We start from the raw sequence: 23,276 nt of genomic DNA, 5'->3' as shown, positions 1-23,276 counted from the left end.
CAGGGGCTGCACCTAGGGATTGGGCCTGCCCTCTGCCACCCGGGAGCAGGCCTAAGCCAGCAGGTCGTTATCTCTCGAGGGGTCCCAGACTGCGAGAGGGCACAGGCCGGGCTGAGGGACCCCCCCTGCCCCCTGAGTGCACAAATTTTTGTGCACCGGGCCTCTAGTATATATATAAAGATGGATGTGGATATAGATGTAGATGTAGACATAGATATATTCCAATATTTAAAATTCAGAGATTTCAACCTGGTTTTCAAATTCTTATGCAAAAGACAAAGATCTAGCAATAGGGTGCTGTAGCAGTGGCATACAATTCTTTGATTTGTTACTGTCCCCACCAGTCATGTGACGCATGTATTTGACTTATGTCCATCCTTGCTTTGTGCCTGGGCCGCTGCAGGCATTTGTGGTTTTGACCCTCAGTTTGGTAACCTTTCCCTGGGAACATTTAGAGTTCACCAGAAATTCACATTCTGAGCAAGGGTCTGAGCTCTAATGAGGCGCTCTTGGCCTGAAGAGCATGGTAGACCACCATCTGAGGTAGCTGGAATTATTCTTCTCTTATAGGAGTAATGCCAATAAGGGCATGATGCTGCCTTTGTGTGAAACGTGGGCTGTTTTTATCTAGCTTGGAATTCTCTACTCCAGCATTTCCTCAAATGTGTTATATGAAAAAAATGTTTGGTGGGGTACTCTAGTTTAAATGAAGTTAAATAAGTTCTTTAGTACAGGATTCCCTTGTCTTTAATCTGTATGTGACCAAGTGTGGTGATGCTGGGGAAAAAATGGGCTATGGGCACAGTGGAGTGTACATTTGCCAAACTTATTAGTCACTTATTTGTCCATAGAACCCTTCTCTCTTGCAGTATCATGATTTACTGGCTTTCCAGTAAATGCTGCCATATCCCATTAAGGAGAACAAGAAAGCTGGCCTATTTACCTACATTTACTAAAATTTTGAGGAAGGCCTGACAACCTTTCATTCACACAGAATCCCTATTGCTCCAGGGTTGTGGTCGGCAAACTGCGGCTCGCGCGAGCCACATGCGGCTCTTTGGCCCCTTAAGTGTGGCTCTTCCTAAGCCTTAGGAGTACCCTAATTAAGTTAATAACAATGTACCTACCTATATAGTTTAAGTTTTAAAAATTTGGCTCTCAAAAGAAATTTAATCGTTGTACTGTTGATATTTGGCTTTGTTGACTAATGAGTTTGCCGACCACTGCTCTAGGGTGATAGGTAAAGGGAAAGGCAGGCTGGATGCAGCCTTGGAGTGAGCAAAGAACCAACTCTTCAGGCTTCTTGCTCAAAATGATCTCTCCCATGCTTTGCACAGATCGAGAACATTCATTCGTATGATAGATTTTCTCTGGAAGGAGAACTAACTCAGTTCATATCTTCAAGTCTCCTCCTAGCAGAGTGGGAAAAAGAGCAGTAGCACCTAAGGATTTGGCAGGCTTGGGTGGGCTACTAGTGAGTTTGGGTGAGGTGCCAAGGTTTCTATTAAAAGAGACCAGAGAAAGTAGAGAAAGCAAACCATTAGGAGGTGAAAGAGGTGTGCAAAGCAGAAGGTGGGAGGGACAAAGATAGATTACACCTTCTTTAGAGTTATGTTGAGGTTCCCTGTTCTTGCTAATGAAAAGGATCTCCTTTGGCACATAGGATGCTAGGCACTGAAAGGAATTTATTTAGTTGGCAAAGGAGGTGAAGATCCAGTTTTACCAGACCATAAAAAAATGACAATGTAACCAAAGTGACTTCTGACATGTTGGTGTTGCTGGCTTACTTAGGGTATTTCAGAAACCTTATTTACATGTGGAAGCGAAAGGAAATTCCAGGATTTTATACTATGTGCATAGGATCTTCAATGCCTTATCCATTTAATCTCACAAGAACTTTGAGAGAGGAAGCTGGCAGGTGTCGGCTCACTATTTTCATTGCTCTCCTCTCTCCCTCTTAATAAAAGAAAGCATGCTTTCTCCATCCACCTTTCTAGGTGCCTCTCAATGATGACCTCATTGTCCGTAGTGGATATAGCAGTGGCTTGGCTACAGTGCATGTAAGTATTTCATTCAGAACTGACTTATTTGGGAATTATGTGCATGCATTAAGTAACATAAAATAACTTTTTTTGCCACAAAGTTAAAAAAAAGTCTGTGCTCTGGTAACTATGACTGAAGTAGGATTCATTTATCTAATTCTTTTTAGATATCTTAGTAGCTGTCCTCACAATTTCTTTTTGAAAATGGCTATTTTCAAACCTTGTAAGTATATAGTCTGTATATAATTATACGTACAAAGTTGGGCAAAAGTAGGTTTACAGTTGCTTGTATGGAAAATAATATAACAATTAATAAGTAATAATACAAGAATAAACTGTTTCACATACTCACAACTATAAACCTTTTTGCCCCACCCTATATATTATGCAGGTATAATTTTGTGTTTACATATGTATATGTATATTGTACATATATAATCTTATGCTTACATATGTATATGCATACACATGTATTCATGTTTTCTATGATTAGTAACATAGTCACATCTTATTTATACAGTATCATTGGGGATTGATATATATATTGATATATATATATATATGTAAGGGCTTAATTTTCTTTTATTTTAGCTATAGACTACATAGACATTCGTAAACAGCTTAGGAAAACTTGCCACTAAATGACTACAATAAAATTAAATATGTGTTCTGAGCATAAATTAACATTCTATTGATTATTTAAATTATACTTTTATCTTTAACTAGAGGCCCAGTGGACGAATTTGTGCTCTGGTGGGGTCTGGCTGACCAGGGCCGATCAGGGCTGGGCCGGCCTGGAGAAGGGGCTGTGGGAGGTTTTCCATCGGCCCTGCCCCCAATCGGGACCCGATCAGAGTGGGCCAATGTGGGGGAGGGGCCGCAGGAGGTTGGCTGGCCGCAGTGCACATTGTAGCAATTGGTCATTCTGGTCGTTCTGTTCTTTCTGGTCGCTTGTCTTTTATATATATATATAAATACACACACACACACATACACACACTATGGTGCACAAATTTTTGCACTGGTGGGGTCCAGCCAGCCCGCCCCTGATGACGGTCATCGGGGATGGGCCGGCCAGGGCAAGGGGCTGTGGGCAGGGCTGGCTGGGGCAAGAGGCCGCGGGCAGTTTGCCAGCCGGCCCTGTCCACGATCAGGGTGTGGGCACCCACTCAGGGGTGGGGCCGGCCAGGGCGAGGGGCCATGGGCAGTTTGCCGGCCAGCCCCGCCCCTGATCAGAATGGGGGCACCTGCTCAGGGTAAGGGCCAGCCAGGGGGAGGGGCCACAGGCATTCCAGTCATTCTGCCGTTCAGTCAATTTGCATATTATCCTTTTATTATATAGGACACATTGATTCTTTCAAAGACTGTTTATCAGATTGCATGCACAGGGGATGGATTGTCCACTTTCTATCACTTCTAGTTGCTTCAATAAACCTACTTCTGGCAGCAACCCTGCCCATCCATACACACCCATAATTTCTTGTTTACCTTGGTGGTATGTGGGCAAGGAGAAAATCACACTTTCTTGTAGTGTTATGTGTGAAATTGGAGTGGACAAGCCCAAAGATGAACATCTTAGGAAGAGTGAGTTGCTCAGATTTAACTGCATGGAATTTGGACCAAGATTCTGCCTGGCAGTTTTTGCTTAATTTGGACTTCTCAGCTATGATTCAGGTTGTGGAGTTTGCCAGAAGTCCAGCTGCTGGGAAAATGGGTCTTGATCATACCCATTTGCACTGTATTTTGAAAATGATACTTCAAGCATCCCATTTACAACAGCAGTCCTACCAGAATACATTTTACACTTTCTCACTTTAAATATAATCTTGTTTACTTGTCTCAATGCAGGTAGCAACTGTGGTTCACAAAATGGGTACCTCTGAGGAATTTTGCAGCTTTCATTTGAAAATTGACGCCCAGGACATGGACGGTAAAACAGCATGATTTATACTATAATTTTGCCTAAGCATAAAGAGTGTCTGAGAGCTTCCCTGAATGGGAAAATGTACTGGTCCCAAAATAAAAATTTCCTCATCAAATTCTTTAGCAGATTGACATCAGAGTAAACATTACTGCCATTTATTATAATAGAAATAACTCTTTAATAATAGTTAGAAACTGATATTAAGTAACAATAACTAGGCTAAAAGTATGCATTATTGATCAAGAAATTGTTTTGACTAATTTACTCTTTAAGGATGCTAATTTCAGATATTTGAATTTCTGTTACTTTAGTGTCAGTGTTCCATTTTAGGACCCTGAATTTCCCTATCGTCCTGTTGGATTTCCACCCCTTACCCTTTCTGTATTCCAAGGGTTCTGACAAATACACATTTCTCTGCCTCCACCTTCAATTTGGCCTCTCGAGTACTTACGGCCTTTTATTAATGTACCCTTTTTTCTATGTGTGACCTTCATATCCCTCGTCTGGTGGGTTGGTTCTCCCTTTTCAGTCCAAAAGCGAGTCCAGTCCTCCTCTAAGCGTGACCCCAGGGTTAGGGTGTGTGCTACTCCTCTGTCCTGAGGGCTTTCCTGTGTGGCTCAGAGGCCTCTTCCTACACAAAACCTTCCAACTACCCATGAATCCAGGCATCTGCTTTTTCTACCTGCAACCTCCCCCAAACATGTTACCAATACATATTTACCTTAAATGACTCCTTCCTTAAATTATAAGTTATTTGAGAGCAACATATTGTTCTAATGATTTAAAGACTTCTTGGTATTGTCAGTAGCCATGAATTTTCATTAAAATCACCACAGGTGCCAACTTCCACATCACATGTAACTTTTAAGTATGTTCAGAGACCTGCTCATTAATGATTCTGTTTAGACGAGTTCAAAACAGTTAAAAACAGTTTATTCTCTTTTTTGTTTGTTTGCTTGTTTGTGTGTTGTGTGTGCCAGCATCCAACTTCAGAGACACCTCGGAATACAAGCGCCTCGTAGCATGTGCCAGGTGAGTGCATCTCCACAGAAGGAACTGTAGACTTCAAGATCTCACATTTACCATTATATTATTGCTCTACATCTTTTTAAATTTTAAGGTGCAAAGTTGTTCACTTGTTCAAATGTAGAACATAACAGGTATTTTTAAATAGCTATTTACTATACAGACCAGTTTCATTTTTTGCTCATACATAGTTTTTCCTCCTGTTTTTGGCCATTTTCTAATTCAAACACTCTAATTTTTTTTTGTCTTTCAAACACTAATTTTTTTCAAACTGGGGACAGAATGTTCAAAAAAGCCAGATGGGATATGCTTTTGGCTCTGTGATGCTGAAGTTACATTGGATAAGTAATTGTGTAGTACTGAATCATGTGAAGAATTCTTTGCCTCCTAATATTCTCTCTCCTGATTTAAAAAAAAAAAAAAATGCCAGCACACAGTTACTGTGTTCAGAGGGCCTCTTTCATGTACTTAGCTTTTTACAAGATCTCTGTTGCATTCATAAGAAAAGAAAAAAGGGATTTTATTTCTCTCCTTCTCTTGGAACAAAATGCCTTTGGGAAAGTGTGCTGTCTTTGGCAGCAGGCAAAGGGCTTCTTGAAAGAAAGGTTTCTGTTCTGTGGTTGAAATCGTCACCATGGTAATCAGTCATCAAGGCTCCAGCAACTTTTCATAGAAACTTTCCTTTCAGGAGGCCCCTTTCCATCCTGTTGACAAAGTATTTGCATCTGTGAGCAAGAGTTCTCTGCTTCTGGTGACACTCGCCCATCCAATTAGGGATATGTCCAGATGTCATATTACATCCCAAGTTGCTTTATATTCTGTTTAAATTGTTAACTTGGTGAGGAATGGAGTTAAATTTTTATAAACCAGAAATCTTACAATATTTTAAATTATTATGGTAAATAATACATCTAGAACTTTAAATAGGGTCTGCCTCATATATGCTCTGTGAAGTGTGATTAGGGACCAGAGATCCTCTGCCAACTCACTAACTCAAATAATACCTCCTATTTCACTAATACTTATTTCTTTAGGTGAGAACAATTCATTTTCCCTCTTATAAAGCTCGTTTCCCGGTTTTTGCCTTTAATCCTGACTGTTCTTCCAACCTCTACTCTTCTCCCCACCCCTCACCTGAGGATATGTTTATTGATATGAGAGAGAAAGAGAGAGAGAGAGAGAGAGAGAGAGAGAGAGAGACATTGATTATTGCCTCTTCTGTGTGCCATGACCAGGGATGGAACCTACAACCTAGGTTGGTGCCCTGCCCAGGAAACAACCCCACAACCTTTTTGGTGTATGGGACAATGCTCCAACCAATTGAGCCACCTGGTCAGGGCCCAAGCCTCTTGAATGTCCAGCTACCTCTGAAGCACCTTGAAGTGAAGCTAGAACCTAGAACTCAATCTTTGCAGAACCACACTCACTATGCCCTTGTCCCCAGTCTCAGACCCACCAGCTTGCTCCATTTTTAATCTTCTAACTCTGCTTAAAACTTTGGAATTTTTGCCAAAACCAGTTTGGCTCAGAGGATAGAGCATCGGCCTGCGGACTGAAGGGTCCCAGGTTCGATTCCGGTCAAAGGGCATGTACCTGGGTTGCGGGCACATCCCCAGTGGGAGATGTGCAAGAGGTAGCTGATCGATGTTTCTCTCTCATCGATGATTCTAACTCTCTATCTCCCTTTCTCTCTGTAAAAAATCAATAAAATATATTTTAAAAAAAAACAACTTTGGAATTTTAAAGATAAATTTAAAAAACAGGTTTATACTTCTTCATAGTTAATTTTAGAAATAAGAAAATGAGCTCTAAAATGGGAAGATGGTTGTGGAAAACTCTCAGCAGAACTGATATAAAAACCCAAGTTTCCTGAATCCCCATTTCAGTGTTCTTTTCTCTCTTACCAGAAAAAAAATTCCCACAAAACAGCAAATCTTCCATTTTATTCCCTTTGCTTTACTCCTTAGATGTTCCACACGCACAATTCCTAGACAAAGGATAGTCCTTAAAACATTTTTTATGGCAGAATAGTATTCCATTGTGTAAATGTACCACAGCTTTTTTTTTAATTTTTTATTACAAAGGGTATTACATATGTGTCCATTTTTTCCTCCCGCCCTCCTTCTTAGAGCAGCATAGTATTCCATCGTGTAGATGTACCATAGTTTTCTAATCCATTCATCTACTGATGGGCACTACGGCTGTTTCCAGATCTTAGGTAGGGTGAATTGTGCTGCTATGAACATAGGGGGTATACCACAGCTTTTTATCCACTCATCTATTGATGAACACTTGGGCTGCTTCCACATCTTGGCTACTGTAAATACCACTGCAAAAAAACATAGAAGTATACATATTCTTTTGAATTAGTGTTTCATGTTTCGTGGATAAATTCCCAAAAGTGGAATTGCTGGGATATAAGTCAGTTCCATTTTTAGTTTTTTGAGATAACTCCATAATGCTTCTACAGTGGCTGCACCAATCTGCATTCCCAACAACAGCACACAGGGTTCCATTTTCTCCACATACTTACCAACACTTTTACCCTTTGCAACATCATGGATGGACCTGGAGAACATTATGCTAAGTGAAATAAGCCAGTCAGAGAAAGACAAGTACCATATGATTTCACTCATATGTGGAATTTCATGAACAAACTGAACTACCACGCCAAATAGAGATAGACTCATAGAGAGTGGGCAGACAGCTCTGGTGGGGAGATTGAGCAAAAAATAAATAAATAAATAAAAAAGAGAACTCATGGACATGGACAACAGTGTGGTGATTGCAGAAGTGGGAGGGAAGTGGGTCGAGGTGGAAAAGGGCATAGACGGGATAAATAGTGATGGGGGAAGAAAAAACCATACATTTTTTAAAAAATAAATTGCCTTTTGTGGAAAGTTTAGAAAATAGAGAAAAGCATGGAAAAGAAGTAATCACTTGTAATCTCACAATGCAGAAAAAATAGCTGCTAATATTTTAGTATATTTCCTTCCAGTATTTTCCTAACCATGCTTATTGAGTCTTTTTACAATATATAACTAATTTTCTTCTTAGAATATGCTCTGTTGAATAAAGAACTAAAATGCAGCTCTGAGGTGAACCAGTAATATAACTGACCTTCAATCAGGTGCCTTACTCTCACCCTCAGTTTCCTCAAGTAGTTAAGAGCTTGGACTGAATGGTTTTTATGAATTCTACCAGCTCTATTGAGATTATTAGTGAAGTGAGTAAAGAGTCACTATAGATCAGCGGTTTGGGGGTCGAACGACCCTTTCACAGGGGTCACCTAAGACCATCGGAAAACACATACATCATTATATATTGTTTTTGTGATCAATCACTATGCTTTAATTATGTTCAATTTGTAACAATGAAATTAGGGTCACCACAACATGAGGAACTGTATTAAAGGGTCGCGGCATTAGGAAGGTTGAGAACCACTGCTAGAGATGATTAAAAGGCCTCTTGAAACTAAAAATTCAGAGACTGACATGCATATGTTGTGGTGGAGATCCAACTTTGAAAATGAAAGCCTATCAAGGAACATAGCCTTTTCTTAAAGAATCTTATCTATTTATTTACTCCATTTTATAATCTCTATTTTAGCTACAAACACAGTAAAGAAGAATCATCATCCGGGTCCTCCCATGCAGTGATGGATATCTCTTTGCCTACTGGAGTCAATGCAAACACAGAAGACTTAAGAGCTGTAAATCTTTTTGTATATTGTTATGAATTCTTGGTTTTCTTTACTGCATTATTTTAAAAAGATATTTCTTCTAACTCAAATATGTCACTTTCAAAGAATCACCCAGAATATTCTTTCCAAACCAACAACCTACCTAAATTTTTATTTTTCATTGAAGTTATTGCTGGTGTAAATGGGTTCTTGCAGTGCAGTGAGAAAAGAATTTCAAAGGCACACGTGTGGGAGAAATTTAATAGTGGCAAGATTTATTGGAGTGAAGGGATACAACAAAGCCCTTATGGATATAGAGCAAGCATGTCAAACTCAAAGGCTAACACGGGCCAAATAAACAAGGCATGCTGCTCACGGGCCACTAGTTAGACATGCTTGATGTAGAGGGTGGGCAGGCTCTAACAACAACTGCTCCAAGAGCCTTGATAATCTTCCATATATTTCCTTGGTTTTCAAAAGGAGCAGGCCTGCTTTCATCTCTCCAGTCTACTTCCTGGGTTTTCCCAGGCTTGGGTTGGTCCCTCCTCCTAACCAATTCCTTTCCTGGATCTTCTGGCATTCCATGCCCTTATCCAATCTGATTCTTTCTCCAGATTTTCCCAAGCTAGACTCCACCCCTTTGTAGTTCATTTGGCTCCTACTGCAAGTGCTCCAAAGTTCTGCAGTCATCTGGTTTCTACTGTGCATGAACTTTCCTTTCCCTTCGCCATCTTGGCTTCTACTGCATATACGCCTAGTGCCCTGCCTTATTTATCCCTCCCTCAGTAATCCGGGCTACCTTCCTGCTTCAGAGGGAATCAGGCTTAATGTCCAATTCAACTCCCTAGTGAATCAGGCTTAATGTCTGATTTCATTTGCTCCCTTTTCTAACTAACTCGCTATCTATGCTAACAAAGTGAGGACATATATTTCCATGGCACAAAAACTGTGAGTGCATGTGATAGCATGTTCCAACTTTTTCAAGAGAGGAGCCCCACTTTTTTTAATAGTGGTTTATGTCACCATTATTTAACATCTCATTACCGGGTGAATGCATTTAAACAAAAAGATCATAAAATTAAATTCAAGCTTTTCTCTTTCCTCCCTTAGCTTGTAGAAGGGGTGGATCAAGTATTAACTGACTACCAAATCAAAGATGGGCATGTTATTCTGCAACTGGATTCGGTAAGTTCCACCTCCCATCATTCTTTATTTACTATTACTATTCAAAATGTACAAGCTAAAATATTATCAGTTTCTTCTCTCTCATAATTTCATTAAACCTTGAATTTGCCAAACAGATTCCTTCCAATGAGTTTGTTTGCGTTCGATTTCGGATAGTTGAACTTTTTCAAGTTGGGTTTCTGAATCCTGCTACTTTCACAGTGTATGAATACCACAGACCAGGTAACCAACTCTACTCTGAAATTTCTCCAGAGGACTACTTTGTATTCATTACAGAACCATTAGAAATCCACTAGAGGCCTGCAAATGTTATATATTGCCTCTCGAGGACTTACTCTTCACAAAAGTCCCAACTTACACATACAAACTACAGCATGACTTTGAGCAAATCATTTCCCCTCTCTGGCCCTTCATTTCTTTGTTTTAAAAAATAACTGGATTAGTTTGCTCCCAGTTCTTTTTTTTTTCTTTTTGTTTGTTAATCCTTATACGAGGATAATTTTTCCATTGATTTTCAGAGAGAATGGAAGGGAAGGAAGATAGGAGGGTGGGAGAAAGAGAGGGACGGGAGGGAGGGAGGGAGGGAGGATCAAACCAGCAACCCACGCCCTTGACCAGGAATTGAACCTGGAACCCTTCGGTGCGTGGGGCAACACTCTCTCACCACTGAGAACTTCAGCCAGGGCAGATTATTTCCAGCCTTTAAATTATTTGCCTCATTTTCATGAACCTCTCATTTTTAGAGAAGTCCATTTAGTCTACAACTTTTAAAATTCTCTCAGAATCAACTTCTACTCCAACTATATTCTCATCATATTTTGCAGAGAACTCTATTAGAGTAGTTTCCACATTCACATTGCATTGTAGTTATCTGTATGCATATCTTTCTCACCAGCCCAGATGGAATGTTTTCATCTGTTGTGTCCTTAGTATCTAACACAGTGTCAGGTACATAATGTGTATTGATAAATGTTGAATGACTGGCCCACATTTGGCCACTTCTGAAAATACTACGTGATTGGAGAGCTCTCTGATTCACAGGACAGATGACTCCACTTTGGACAGTTGTACTTCGTAGAAAAATTTTAGAGTGAACCAAACTCTGACTATTCATTCTAGTTTTAACTATTGAAATCACATAGAGCATTCTTAACCCCACCTCCCCTTCAGAAATAACACACACACACACACACACACACACACACACACACACACGCGCGCGCGCACACACACACACACACACACACACACTTGTTTTCTTCTCCAGCCTAGACAATTACAATTCTTTCAATAGACTCTCATGTAACATAGTATATTTTCTTTCATTCATAGAAGCACCAAATATTTTCATTCTAAGAAATGAATATTGAACAGTAAAATTTCAAGCACAAAAGGGAGGATCATTTTGAGGGGCCATGCTAGGATAAGCAATTCAAAATTTAGCCACCATGAGCCTTACCTACCAAAGAAGGGTTTGGAATTCGTGATCTCCAAGACACCACGGGCAAGATTCACAGGGTGGTAAATGTGTTGTACACTGACCAAGCCCCCTTCTCCTAACCATGCTTTCATTGCCACAGATAAAAAGTGCACCATATTTTATAGTACCGCCAATAGCCAACTTCAGAAAGTCTGTGAAGGAGCAACGTGCAAATGTGTAGAAGGTAAATGTCATTTAACATGTTTAGGATGCATGCGTGCTTAAAGCAGCCACTCATAATCTGGTCCTATTCTGGGAGAAGCTATCTGACAAACTGTGGTATATCAGAAATAAAAATGCAATCTCTGGTCATTGAAAGCTGATCCCTTGAGCACTATAAAGCTACTTCTCAACAACTTCTGAACAACCTGATGTTTTCTACAGTACAGATAGTTGTTCACTATTAGAGGGATAACAGGATGTGAAATTCCTACTTTTCACCTGGTCTTTCTCATGTAATAGGTCCACAACCTAACAGAATAGAGGCTCCCCTTTCTTTCCCTTATTCCTCCCCAGTCAATGAATTCTCCCTTCAATCTTTTATAAATCCAAGACACCCTTCTTGGCCAAGAAAAAGACCCAGAACTCACAAATAATCAACTGACTCCATGAGGGTTGGCATTGGTTTGGTTTTATTTTGTTTTTCCAAATCTTTTTTTTTAATATATTTTATTGATTTTTTACAGAGAGGAAGGGAGAGATATAGAGAGTTAGAAACATCGATGAGAGAGAAACATCGATCAGCTGCCTCCTGCACATCTCCTACTGGGGATGTGCCCGCAACCCAGGTACATGCCCTTGACCGGAATCGAAGCTGGGACCTTTCAGTCCGCAGGCCGACGCTCTATCCACTGAGCCAAACCGGTTTCGGCTGTTTTTCCAAATCTTTAATCTCTATATATAAAAGCCTAAGTGACCATTATGACTGAATGACTGGAACGACCAGTCGACCGGTCGCTATGACACTCACTGACCACCAGGGGAAGACACTCAATGAAGGAGCTACCCCTTGGTGGTCAGTGTGCTCCCACAGTGGGAGCACCACTCAGCCAGAAGTCAGGCTCATGGCTGGCGAGCACAGCTGTGGTGACAGAAACCTCTCTCGCCTCCATGGTAGCTCTACCAAGCAGCAGAGGCAGTGGCAGACACAGCAGGGAGCCATAATGAGCAGCAGCGGAGCTACGCCCTGCCCCAGCTCGGGCTCCTCCCTGGCAGTCCAACATCCCCCAAGGGGTCCCGGATTGCAAGAGGGCGCAGGCCAGGCTGAGGGACCCCACCCATGCACGAATCAGTGCACCAGGCCTCTGGTACATATTTCTTGGGTACTTGTTGCATCATTTTATATCTGTAAATCAGTGACGTTATCATTTTGTTCCTTCAAGGGATTTTTTATTATACTTAAAATGGGAAAATTTCCTCCATTCTTCAGTGGAAGCATCTACATTTCTGAAAAGCTGAATGTGAAGTGACTATTCATTTTAAGAATAAGTCTCATGTTCAAAATTTTGTTTTTATTTATTTTGTTTTTGCTTTATATAATGTTTCATTTTATGGAAGAGGAGAAAATAGACAGGTCTTAGGAATCTGGTATATATAAGATTATATTTGATTGTCTCAGGGCTCATGGGCACTGTGTTTACTCCCATGGAGAGTGTCTGCTTCCTTGCATTAATCTTTTACCATTTTTCACAAAATCTAGCTGACTGTGGACAAATGCAGCCAGAATTGGATTTGACAATCTCTGCAGATACTAGAAAAGAAACAGCATGTAAACCAGAGATTGCATATGGTAAGTTCAAAAGTTTAATATATAGTTCCATTGAACATGACATTTTATGAATACAAAATCAGGAAGATCAATAACTTTATGTAGTGATTATATGGATACAACAGTACATGTATTTCTTTGAAGAAAAATGCCAGCAGTTTTTAGCATTAACACGCAAAGTTATTTATCCTTCAGCAAGAAACATAATTTTCATTAACAATGATGGAAGTGACGTGCACACCTAGCCAAGATATTTTACCCCCATATATCTCATTGAATTAAAGGCACTTAAACATATTCAAAGACAATTTTTTCCAGTCTTCACCAAAGTAAATGTTTTTTATTGATTTTTAGAAAGAGAGGGAGGAAGGGAAAGAAGGAGAGATACATTGATGTGTGAGAGAAACAGATTGGTTGATTCCCATATGCACCCTTACTGGGGATCCAACACACAACCCAGATATGTACTAGTATATGCCCTGGCTGGGAATCGAACCTGCAGTACTTTGGTGCATGGGATGACCCTCCAACCAGCTGAGCCACCCAGCCAGGGCTCAAAGAGAATTTTTGAGAAATCACAAAGATGTAAGATTTCACTACTTACTCTGTTCTTCCAGTTGATGGAGCAGAGGTGGAGACAAAAGTGGTTTTAGGGTTTGGGTGCCTTTTTTTTTAATCTCTTCAAAGACATAGTAAAACATCAATACTAAATAATTTTAATATATATAGAATTTAAATCATAGAATTTAAATTCATGTTTGAGACTCTCCATTTCAAAAAAAAAAGCATCTCTTGGTTTTTCAGAGCTCAGCTCTAAATTAAATAAATGCCCAAGTACAGTTTTGTGTTATCTCAAGTTCCTCATGGAATTAGCTCCTTTATTTTTTATCCATACTTTCTCATGTTTATTTCTGGATATTGTACACTAACTCATATCTTTCCTTGAGGAACTTTTCATATCAACTTTGAGGTAACAGAATATTATCTTTATTTTACTAGTGAAAAAAACTGAGGCTCAGGGAAATGAAATAATTTTCTCAAAGCTATACAGGAAGTTAAGTAGTAGAACTAGGAGGTATCCTGGTCTCCAATATGATTGCCGTTATATTACACTGAATTCTCTCAATGAAAATACAACCATCAGAATGAATTTTGTGTGGTTATAGTCTTTCTTTCTAATTCATCTTCTTTCTTTTTTCTAAAACTAAAAAGTGGCCCAACTCAGCCAACGCCCACTGTAGTTTTTAAAATTAGTTTTTAAAGTAGATTGAGACCTGAAGAAAATACCATATTGTTTTAGCAAACAAAAATTTCATTAAATTATTTCTTCCATTTTAGAACTATTAAACTTTTAAATGTCAGAAACCTATTTAACACAGAGAATAAATTCAATCTTGATTTAGTTTATTACTTTCAAAAAAAAGCTGCCTTGACCGGTTTGGCTCAATGGATGGAGCGTCGGCCTGCGGACTGAGGGCCTCGGGTTCGATTCCGGTCGGGGGCATGTACCTTGGTTGCGGGTGCGTCCCCAGTGGGGGGTGTGCAGAAGGCAGCTGATCCGTGTTTCTCTCTCATCAATGTTTCTAGCTCTCTATCCCTCTCCCTTCCTCTCTGTAAAAAATCAATAAAATACATTTTTTTAAAAAAAAAGCTTAGCTGGCTCTTTGGGAGATTATCAGTTTTTACCAGAATAACAGGATAGAAACAAAATAAAATAGTAAAATACATTGCTCATATCTACCATAAAGATTTATGAATCTGAAATTCAGCACAGTTTTTATTTTAAGTAACTAATTTACACAGCCTTTTTTCCCCAAAAAAATGAGTCCATTCATTCATCTATTTTGTCTTTTCTTGAAAGTAATAAACTAAATCCAGGCTGCATTTATTCTCTGTGTTAAAATAGGTTTCTGGTATCTAGCTAGCTAGCTAGGATCTCAAAAATAGACAAAACTTTCAACCACATCAAGAGCAAAAACTAAAGGATCCTTTCTCAGGCCACATGGAAGGAATGGGCCCCTTCAAGCTGGTCATTCCAAGATGGAAGTCAAACACACCATGGATTAAACACTGATGCCTGAAGAGAAACAGCACTGGGAGTGGCTTATGTCAGAGAGATGCCAATCCAAGCAAAGAACAATCAGAAAACAGAATCCTATCAAAAACCAAAAAGCAAAGCCAGTGGAAGCAAGAGAGCAAGGAGGCTCCCAAGGCTGGCCTGAATGATAACTAAAGGGTCCCCTCCGTGCTTGTGCAGAGAAGGAAGGGGCTCTTCACAGGGTCCATGAGCATGACTCCACTAATCTTACAGGATCCGAATCTGAACTTTATTTCTAACAAAGTCTCATTTTGTTTGTTTTGTGTGCTTCTTTAATTTACTATTGTTCTTATCCTAGTCAGCCTGTTCTATAACAGTGCCCAGCGCTAATGATTCTATGTAGAATGAATCATTAGAGTAATAATCAGTAGAATCAGACTTCCAAGCCTTTGAGAAGGCTTCTTGGAAAAAATAAGATCTACCTCAGGGTAGAGAGCTGGCCATGCTTCATTTCTCATTTGTTTGACAAACTCTGGTCTCTACTGGACATGGCATTCGTGGTATTTAGCATGAACTGTTGTTGTTTTCTTTTTTTACCAGCTTATAAAGTTAGTATCACATCCCGCACTGAAGAAAATGCTTTTGTCAAGTATAGTGCAACCCTCCTGGATGTCTACAAAGCTGGTGAGAATACTCATTCATTTTTCCATTCAACAAAGATTTAGTACTTACTATGTGCCAGACATTTTATAAGACACAGAGAATACGACCTGTATAACAAAGCCAGAGTTACTGTCCTTATGAAGCTTATATTCTATTTAAGGAGACACATTTTTTTAAAGAAACGAAATGGGCAACTAAAATAAATAATTATTTTTGAAAACTGTCTTGGTGTAAGAAAATTTTGCATACTTTGTTATCTCTTCACTCCGGATTCATTTTTAATATGTGTAAATTTTAAATTTATAAAAGTATCAAAACAGCACACACTTAATAACTTACACAAGAATTGCACACTAATAATAAACCAAAATAAAAACAAACTATTTAGAATCAAGGGCAACTATGTGGTTCAAGGATAATAAATTGGTGTTTCTCCTAAAACACAGGATGCTTAGAGTAGGTGAGGATATAAATGATAAACAGATTAGTGATTGTTGACGCTGAGGTTAATTAATTATTCTCTCTTCACCTGAATAAGCTTGAAATTTTCCATAACAAAAGGCTTTTTAAAATAATGGTAAGGCACCACACAGCCACTCTGCTAACCATGACAGGGACTGAACTGGCAGTTAGTACTGAGAATATTGTTTACATGTTGCTACAACAGGAAGTCACTGGAAAAGCCCAGGAAAATTAGCTTGAACTAATGTGTGTATATTAGAATTTGTATTACTAATTAAAGTTGATTGTTTACACAGTTACTATTGTATACTATTTATCAGTATATTCAGAAGTCTTTCAGGATTTACTGATTAGGATGATTCTGCCAGAGTTTGTCAGCTAACTGGAAATCAGTCCTGAATATATAACAGTGAATTAGACCCAGTCTCTCCCATCCAAGCTGAGGAGACAGACATGTGGGGCGAAATATCATGGTAGAAGTTCAAGTATAATGGGAGTAAGGGGAAGATAGATATTTAAAGTGTTCCAAGCCTTTTACATGTCTCGCACTTTTTAACAAAGTTTCCCATTGCCAGCTACCAACTACTTTTTAATTTTGCTATACAGCTATGGAGATTAATAATGTTTAATTAGAGAGAGGTTCTTTTAAGTCCTGGTTCTGCAAGAGTAATGATAAGCAAATATCTAGTGCTTACTGTATATGTATTTCTAAGCACTTTTCATATATCAACCCATTTAATCTCACAACAGTTCTACACGGTAGGTTTTATTGTCATGCCCGTTCATCAGATGAGGGGACTGAGCCCTTACACAAAGAGCAAAAATCGTTTGTCCCAGGCCACACAGTCAGGAGGTGGCAGAGTGGGGTATAACCTGGACACCTGAGTCTGAAGCCTTAACTGTATGGACATTGTTGCTCCCCAGTAGCCATTAGTATCCCGATATAAATTTACACGCACTAATCAATAGCCTCGAGGGACTGGAATGCTTAAGAGAGAGATAATTGTGACACCATCATAGGAATGTGATAACTTTCTTCTATGCCTCTCAGGTGAAGCTGCTGCTGAGAAAGACTCTGAAATCACCTTTATTAAAAAGGCCACCTGTGTTAATGCTAACCTGCAAAAAGGAAGGCAGTATTTAATTATGGGTAAAGAAGCTCTCCAGATAAAACACAATTTCAGTATCAAGTAAGTCACCAATATTTTGGAGTCTCTGATCTTCCCTCCAAAATTGAGTATAATTTATCCTTAAATACACTATACGTTTCTTATGTGCCCTGCTGTTAATCAAACAAACCATTAGGAGCAAAAGTGAAATAACGTGAGTTTGAAACAAAGAAATATTTAAAACCATTAGGGTAACTGAGGACTCGCTGACAGATAAACCCGTGTGCCTGGGTCTGAAGATGAATCTGAGGGTGCTTATCCAAACCCCCTATACCACATCTGCTCACTCAATAAGTTCTCAGGCTATTCTGTTTGTAAAGAGAAAAGTGCTTACATACACTTTTTATTATCATTTAAAAAAAAATAGACATTGAAACAGATGTCGTTTCTGCCTTTAACTGTGAGAGCTCCAAGCAGCTTCATGACCAGCAGGGGCCTGTGGATCTTCCCACTGGGAGGCGAGTCCAGAAGAGTTTGGCTGACAGCCTGACCCCCCGGGACCTGAACAGCCTGAACTCAATCAAATTTGGCTCTCCTCTATCTGTGGCCATCATCACAAACGCTTCGTTTTATTTTTTCTTGGCAGGTACATCTACCCTTTAGATTCCTCCACCTGGATTGAATATTGGCCTACAAACACAAGGTGTCCATCATGCCAAACATTTTTAGCCAATTTAGATATGTTTGCTGAAGACATCTTTTTAAATGGCTGCGAAAATCCCTGAAAAAAGTCATCGGTGTACAGTTTTCACTATGAATTCCTGTTGTTGAAGTTTCTTCCTTTTCTTTTTTTAAACGTTCACAGCTGGTCTTATTTGGAAAGCTCACTTTACTTAGAATTAGTGGCACTTGCTTTTATTAGAGAACGGTTTTAAGAGCTGTAACATTCTGAAATAACATGGCCTTGGGGGCATGGAGACAGGTACTCATTCCAAGGTTATTGGACACCAGAAGCAATAAATTGGAACGTCTCCTAAAACGTACCACTCAGGAATGTTTACTGGGGACAAAAGAATAGCCCATTGAAATGTGGTATCTTAGAAAAACACGCCCTCGCTTAAAAGAAAATACCAAGGAAGAGAAAACTGATCATTAAAGCCTAACTTTGCTTTCAAAATGTGCAAAAAAGCGGAAAAGCATGTTATTTTATGCTTCACCCACACAAAGACAGGCAAATTGAGAGGTGGAGAAGGGAGCAGTAGAGAATCAAGAAGGCCTAACCTTGAAGCCCTCAGCAAACTGAGGAGGTAGGAGAGTTTGCCTTTGCCCTTCCCCTTCTGTTGCCCTCTCCTTTCCCTCTTTCAGGACCTCTAGTTTCTTCCCTTCCCTCCCAGCACATATTCATTTCCCCAGGAACTCACCCTTGCTAATAATTGTTCTCCTGGAAGATAGGCCCCAGTGCAGCAACCTGGTGAAATCAGGAACCAGGAGGCCTTTGTTGTGCCCCCAACTAGATGTCTAAGCCTTCGTTTGGCTTTATAACAGAGGAATTATAACAGGATGTTCATTTAAGTGACATTTTGTAGCACATTAAAGCTCTCACACATATTCCCATTTAATGGCTCAAGCATCTCACAAGGTATAAGAATTATTATTATCCCATTTTACAGGTGAGGACATGGAAGCCCAGAAAGATGAAGCAATTTTCCCAGCTTATTAAGGGGCAGAGTCAGTGACCACATCTCAAGGCTCTCTCAGTGTAAGCACACCCCTCTTCTGCATCACTGTACCCGCCACATTGCTTGTCAGGTTTCACTTTCTAAGACTAAGACAGGATGCAGTTGGAGTTTCTCAGATGTGTATAGTTTAACCAGCCCCATTGAAATATTGCCAAGGAAGTGTGAAGATAAACTCTGGGTGTAACAGTAACTGTGACTAAAATGCATTGCCTTTTTGAAAAATCTGCTTTTTTCTTTTTATTTTACCAACCCTGCAGTGTGCCTTGTAACACTAAGATTTTCCACTTCCAGGAACTAAGGATTTATTTTTGTTAATGTCAAAGCTCAGATTGTAGACACTCCCTTGGCAAAAACAACCAATGTGTCCAATATGCCTAAACTCTCTGCCAGCGAGGGATGAGAGCCCTCCAAAGCAGGCCTGAAGTGTCACCATCTTTCTGATGGAGGGTGGAGGGGACCCTGCAGTGCTCCAGGAGCACCAGAGTTTCTGAACTGTTGGGTTGCCTTCTCCCTGAGCACTGTGGCCAATAGAGTGGGCCACAGTGGCCTAATTCACCCACAATACAGCTGAGCTTTTAAACATCAAAGCAGACCTTTGTGAGTTAGCCTGGCACCACTTAAAAATCTGCCAGCTCCTCTTCAGCTAATTCCTATGCATTGAAACATACTTCCTTAGTGAGGCTTTTGTGTCCCTCCAAACAAGCTGGGGCCCTGCACTTCTCTTCCAAGGCACTTGCAATAACTTCCTTAATCATGACTATTGTTTAGTGCGCAGCTTCTGGCTCCACTGTAAGCTCCATGTGGGTCCATTCTATTCACCACTATTTCCTGTGCCTGGCACAATGCTGGAAACGTTATAGGGACCCTGTGGATACCCCACTGAGTGTGGGCCTCAGAACGAGGGAGTGGAACACTAGTATCTCTTTTACCTATAGCTGTAAGAAGATATTTTACAATCTTATGTTGTGAAACAGAAAACAAAACTATGTAGCATGTAAGCATCCAAATCTTGGGTATTGATTTCTTTCTGTGAATATGAAAGGAGCTCAGAGAAATGAGTGATTAAGTGAGCTGCAGGAGCTGCTGGGAGCTTCCTAGAGAAAAATGGGCGAGATCTGTGTAAGCAGAGACAGGAGGGTCTTTGTGGTTATGGAGAAAAGCATAAGGCAGGTTTCTGCTGGTAATGAGGATTTAGGTGGTACAGATGAACACTTCATTTTAATAGTTATATATTTATTTTAATAGATATAGATGGTTCCCAACTTGTGATGGTTTGACTTAGGATTCTTCAGCTTTACAATGGTGAAAAGTGATACTCATTCAGTAGAAACCATACTTCGAATGTTGATCTTTCTCAGGTTAATGATATATAGCATAATACTAACTCATGATACTGGACAACAGCAGCAAGCCGCAGCTCCATCAGCCACGTGATCACACAGATAAATAACCGATGCTATACAGTGCATTGTGTTGCCAAAGTGTCTTGGATTTTGTGATTTAACTATGATTAAGATAGGCTAGACTAAGTAAGCCATAATATTTGTTAAGTTAGGTATATTAAATGCAATTTTTACTTACGATATTTTCAACTTGTGATGGGTTTATCAAGACATAACCTCATCGTAAGTGGAGGAGCATCTATCTGTATTAGAAAAAACAAGTAGCACATAAAAGCCAAGATACACAATTTTCTTTTAAAATAAATTTATTTCTCAAAAAAATAAATATTTAAGGAAAAGTTTTAAGTAAATAAAAGTATAGGTTGTTCTTAGGGCAAAAAACATGAGGTTGGCATGCACATGATTGAAGTTCAGGAAACTCAGCTTTTGTCTGGTCACATCAGACGGAGAGAACACCACAGCCTGGCTCTGAGGGCCAGGCCAGCTCCTAGGGATACCAAGGCCCAACTCCCAGTCTAGTTCCCAGCTGTCAAAGGCTCCTCTTCCCTTCCACACACCTGGCAACCCAGTGTTCTTCCCACCACGCAAATGAGTGGAGGTTACAGAGAAATGGATTTTTGTTCCTTGTGAAGCACTTTCTTATGGCCACAATGCACACGCTCGCATACTGTTTCAGAAGCCACTATGAAAGTCCACACATGACCTCATGACTGAAAACCCCTGCCTCAGAAACTGGGCATTCAGCAGCCAAATCTGGGAGCTTCTCAGAGACACAGAGCAACCCAGGATCCTTTTTCCAGGGGCTTTTACCTGAAAACAGATTGATTCTGCTTATGTAATGTGATGTGAGAAACCTGTTGCCAGGGACATGATCTTTAACTTTGACTAGGAGATCAAAATATTCCTTCAGGCTTCTGAATCAGAAAGAAGGGATGGAAGAAAGTGAGGAGGAAGAAAGGAAAAAATTAAGGGGAGAGAGTGGAGGAAAGAGGGAAATGGAGAAAGGGGGGGGGGATTTTGTTTTAAGACAAGATGAGAACTCCATTTCTAAGAACCTTCTGGATTCTTCTCAGCTGGCAGGGTACCTGCCCTGACAGACATGTTGGCAGAAGTGGATCTGTTTCTTGGAACACAGAGTCCACTCCTTCACTGTTTCCATCATTATAATCAGATTAAGTCTGTATTGTGTCCACATTCGTGAGTTATATAATCCTCAAATGTCCAAACCATGAAGAATCTAGAGCTCATCTCATCCAATTCCTTCATTTTCACCTCAGAAAACTGTGACCCAGAGGAGTGTTAGGTGGAAGGGCTAGGACACTAGCCCAAGGCCTCTAACAGTCCAGTGTTCTTTCCACCATGCAAATGAGTAGAGGTTACAGAGAAATCAGTTTTCGCTCCTTGCAAAGAAGCAGTATCTTACGGCCAGAACCATTCAAAGATAGAATAGGCCCTATCACTACCTCCTTCCAGAAATGTTGCAGGAGCCATTCAAGGTGGGAGGTTGGCCTCGATAGTGTCCCATGTCCCTTCAGCTCGAAGAGACCATATAGATCATGCATGTAAAGGATGAGTGATGGTCACCATCCTTACTTGTAGGAAGGAAGCAGCTGAGGCTCCAGAGGGCTAAGTTGCAAGCTTTCACAAGAGGTAGGGCATCTTTGGGGTTCTGGGGCCCATGCTCCTAGCCTCTGAGCTGGAGGGTCTTCTCACATACTGGAAGGGTAGTAATTGTCATTGTCTAATCTTAGCAAAGACTCTGCCTCCCTGGGCTTCAGCATCCCCCTACCCAATAAGTGTGTTGCATGCATGCTCTCTAAGCTGTCTCCATGCTAGGACAGCAGGCGAGTCAGAGTGAGGCAGGTGAGGGCTCAGGTACAGGGTACTAAGGCAGTGGGAACACTGGTGTTAGTGTAGAAAAATGAAGGGAGGCAGCACTAGAGATAAATAGATTTGCAAATTGTGTCAAGTCATGTTCTACATTGATACAACACAATTTGTAGAACTCAATTGACAGGTGACCTTACATCCCCTCAAAGTAGAGTTGACATTTTTTCCTGTGTGAACCTCCTATGTAGAATCACAATATTGACATTTAAAGATCCCCTAGTGATAGGTCATCTAATCAACCTCCCCCTATTTCACTGATGAGGAGACAGGCTCAGAAGAAGCAGGGACGCTCCAAGGATCCCACAGGGAAATCAGGGCTGGAACCAGAGTGGCAGGCTCCCTTCCCCTCATATTGGTGCCTGGTGTCTCCCCCACCAACTGGGCCAAACGGGCAAGCAGAGAACAGAACCAAAGGTGGGGTCCAGGCCTAACATTTCTTACAGATGAGATGAGAGAAATCCTAACTGTCCAGAAAGAGGGTTTTTTGTTTGGCTGGAGTTTTGGGGTGTGTTTGTGTGTGTTTTCAGTTGGTGTTGTCGGGGGTTGATGGAAGAGGAGTTGATGCTAGGCAAGAGAAATTGGAGCTGAGGAAAGAATTGTTTGACTTAATTTTTTTCCAAATAGAGAGTCTTTAGTAAATTAGAGCCAAGACTAAACTCTAATTCTCTGAGCAGAGAATGAGAAAGGAGATATGCCCTGAGTAGGAGGAGAAAGCAGAAAGAAGGTTTCCTGTTTTTCCTCCCCTTGCCATCTCCTATCACTTCTAAAGGCAAAAGGCAAAGCTATAGCCTGTTCCTTAATTAATGCTGAGTGTGAAAATTAAAATGGCCCCTTGGTTTGGCATGTGTGTGTCTGTGATAGAAAC

The 23,276-nt window shown here is 40.3% G+C and overlaps 1 protein-coding gene across 1 annotated transcript in view; it reads left to right on the top strand.

The window, feature by feature from the left end:
• The window catches only part of C5 (complement component 5), an 84,499-nt gene extending 65,941 nt beyond the window's left edge, over positions 1 to 18,558 (top strand). The window contains exons 31-41 of the mRNA XM_006773992.2: positions 1,998 to 2,060; positions 3,891 to 3,972; positions 4,947 to 4,998; positions 8,602 to 8,704; positions 9,785 to 9,859; positions 9,976 to 10,081; positions 11,440 to 11,523; positions 13,039 to 13,128; positions 15,746 to 15,829; positions 17,322 to 17,460; positions 18,026 to 18,558. Of these exons, the coding sequence (XP_006774055.1) occupies positions 1,998 to 2,060; positions 3,891 to 3,972; positions 4,947 to 4,998; positions 8,602 to 8,704; positions 9,785 to 9,859; positions 9,976 to 10,081; positions 11,440 to 11,523; positions 13,039 to 13,128; positions 15,746 to 15,829; positions 17,322 to 17,460; positions 18,026 to 18,164 (1,017 nt within the window). The 3' untranslated portion in view covers positions 18,165 to 18,558. The remainder of the gene's footprint in view (positions 1 to 1,997; positions 2,061 to 3,890; positions 3,973 to 4,946; positions 4,999 to 8,601; positions 8,705 to 9,784; positions 9,860 to 9,975; positions 10,082 to 11,439; positions 11,524 to 13,038; positions 13,129 to 15,745; positions 15,830 to 17,321; positions 17,461 to 18,025) is intronic.
• The last annotated feature ends 4,718 nt before the right edge of the window (positions 18,559 to 23,276 follow it).

Source organism: Myotis davidii, unplaced genomic scaffold (genome assembly GCF_000327345.1).
Source record: "Myotis davidii unplaced genomic scaffold, ASM32734v1 scaffold964, whole genome shotgun sequence".
In the NCBI taxonomy this organism is placed as follows: Eukaryota; Metazoa; Chordata; class Mammalia; order Chiroptera; family Vespertilionidae; genus Myotis; species Myotis davidii.
Note: the sequence above shows the minus strand (reverse complement) of the source record. Positions and strands in the feature narration are given on the sequence as shown.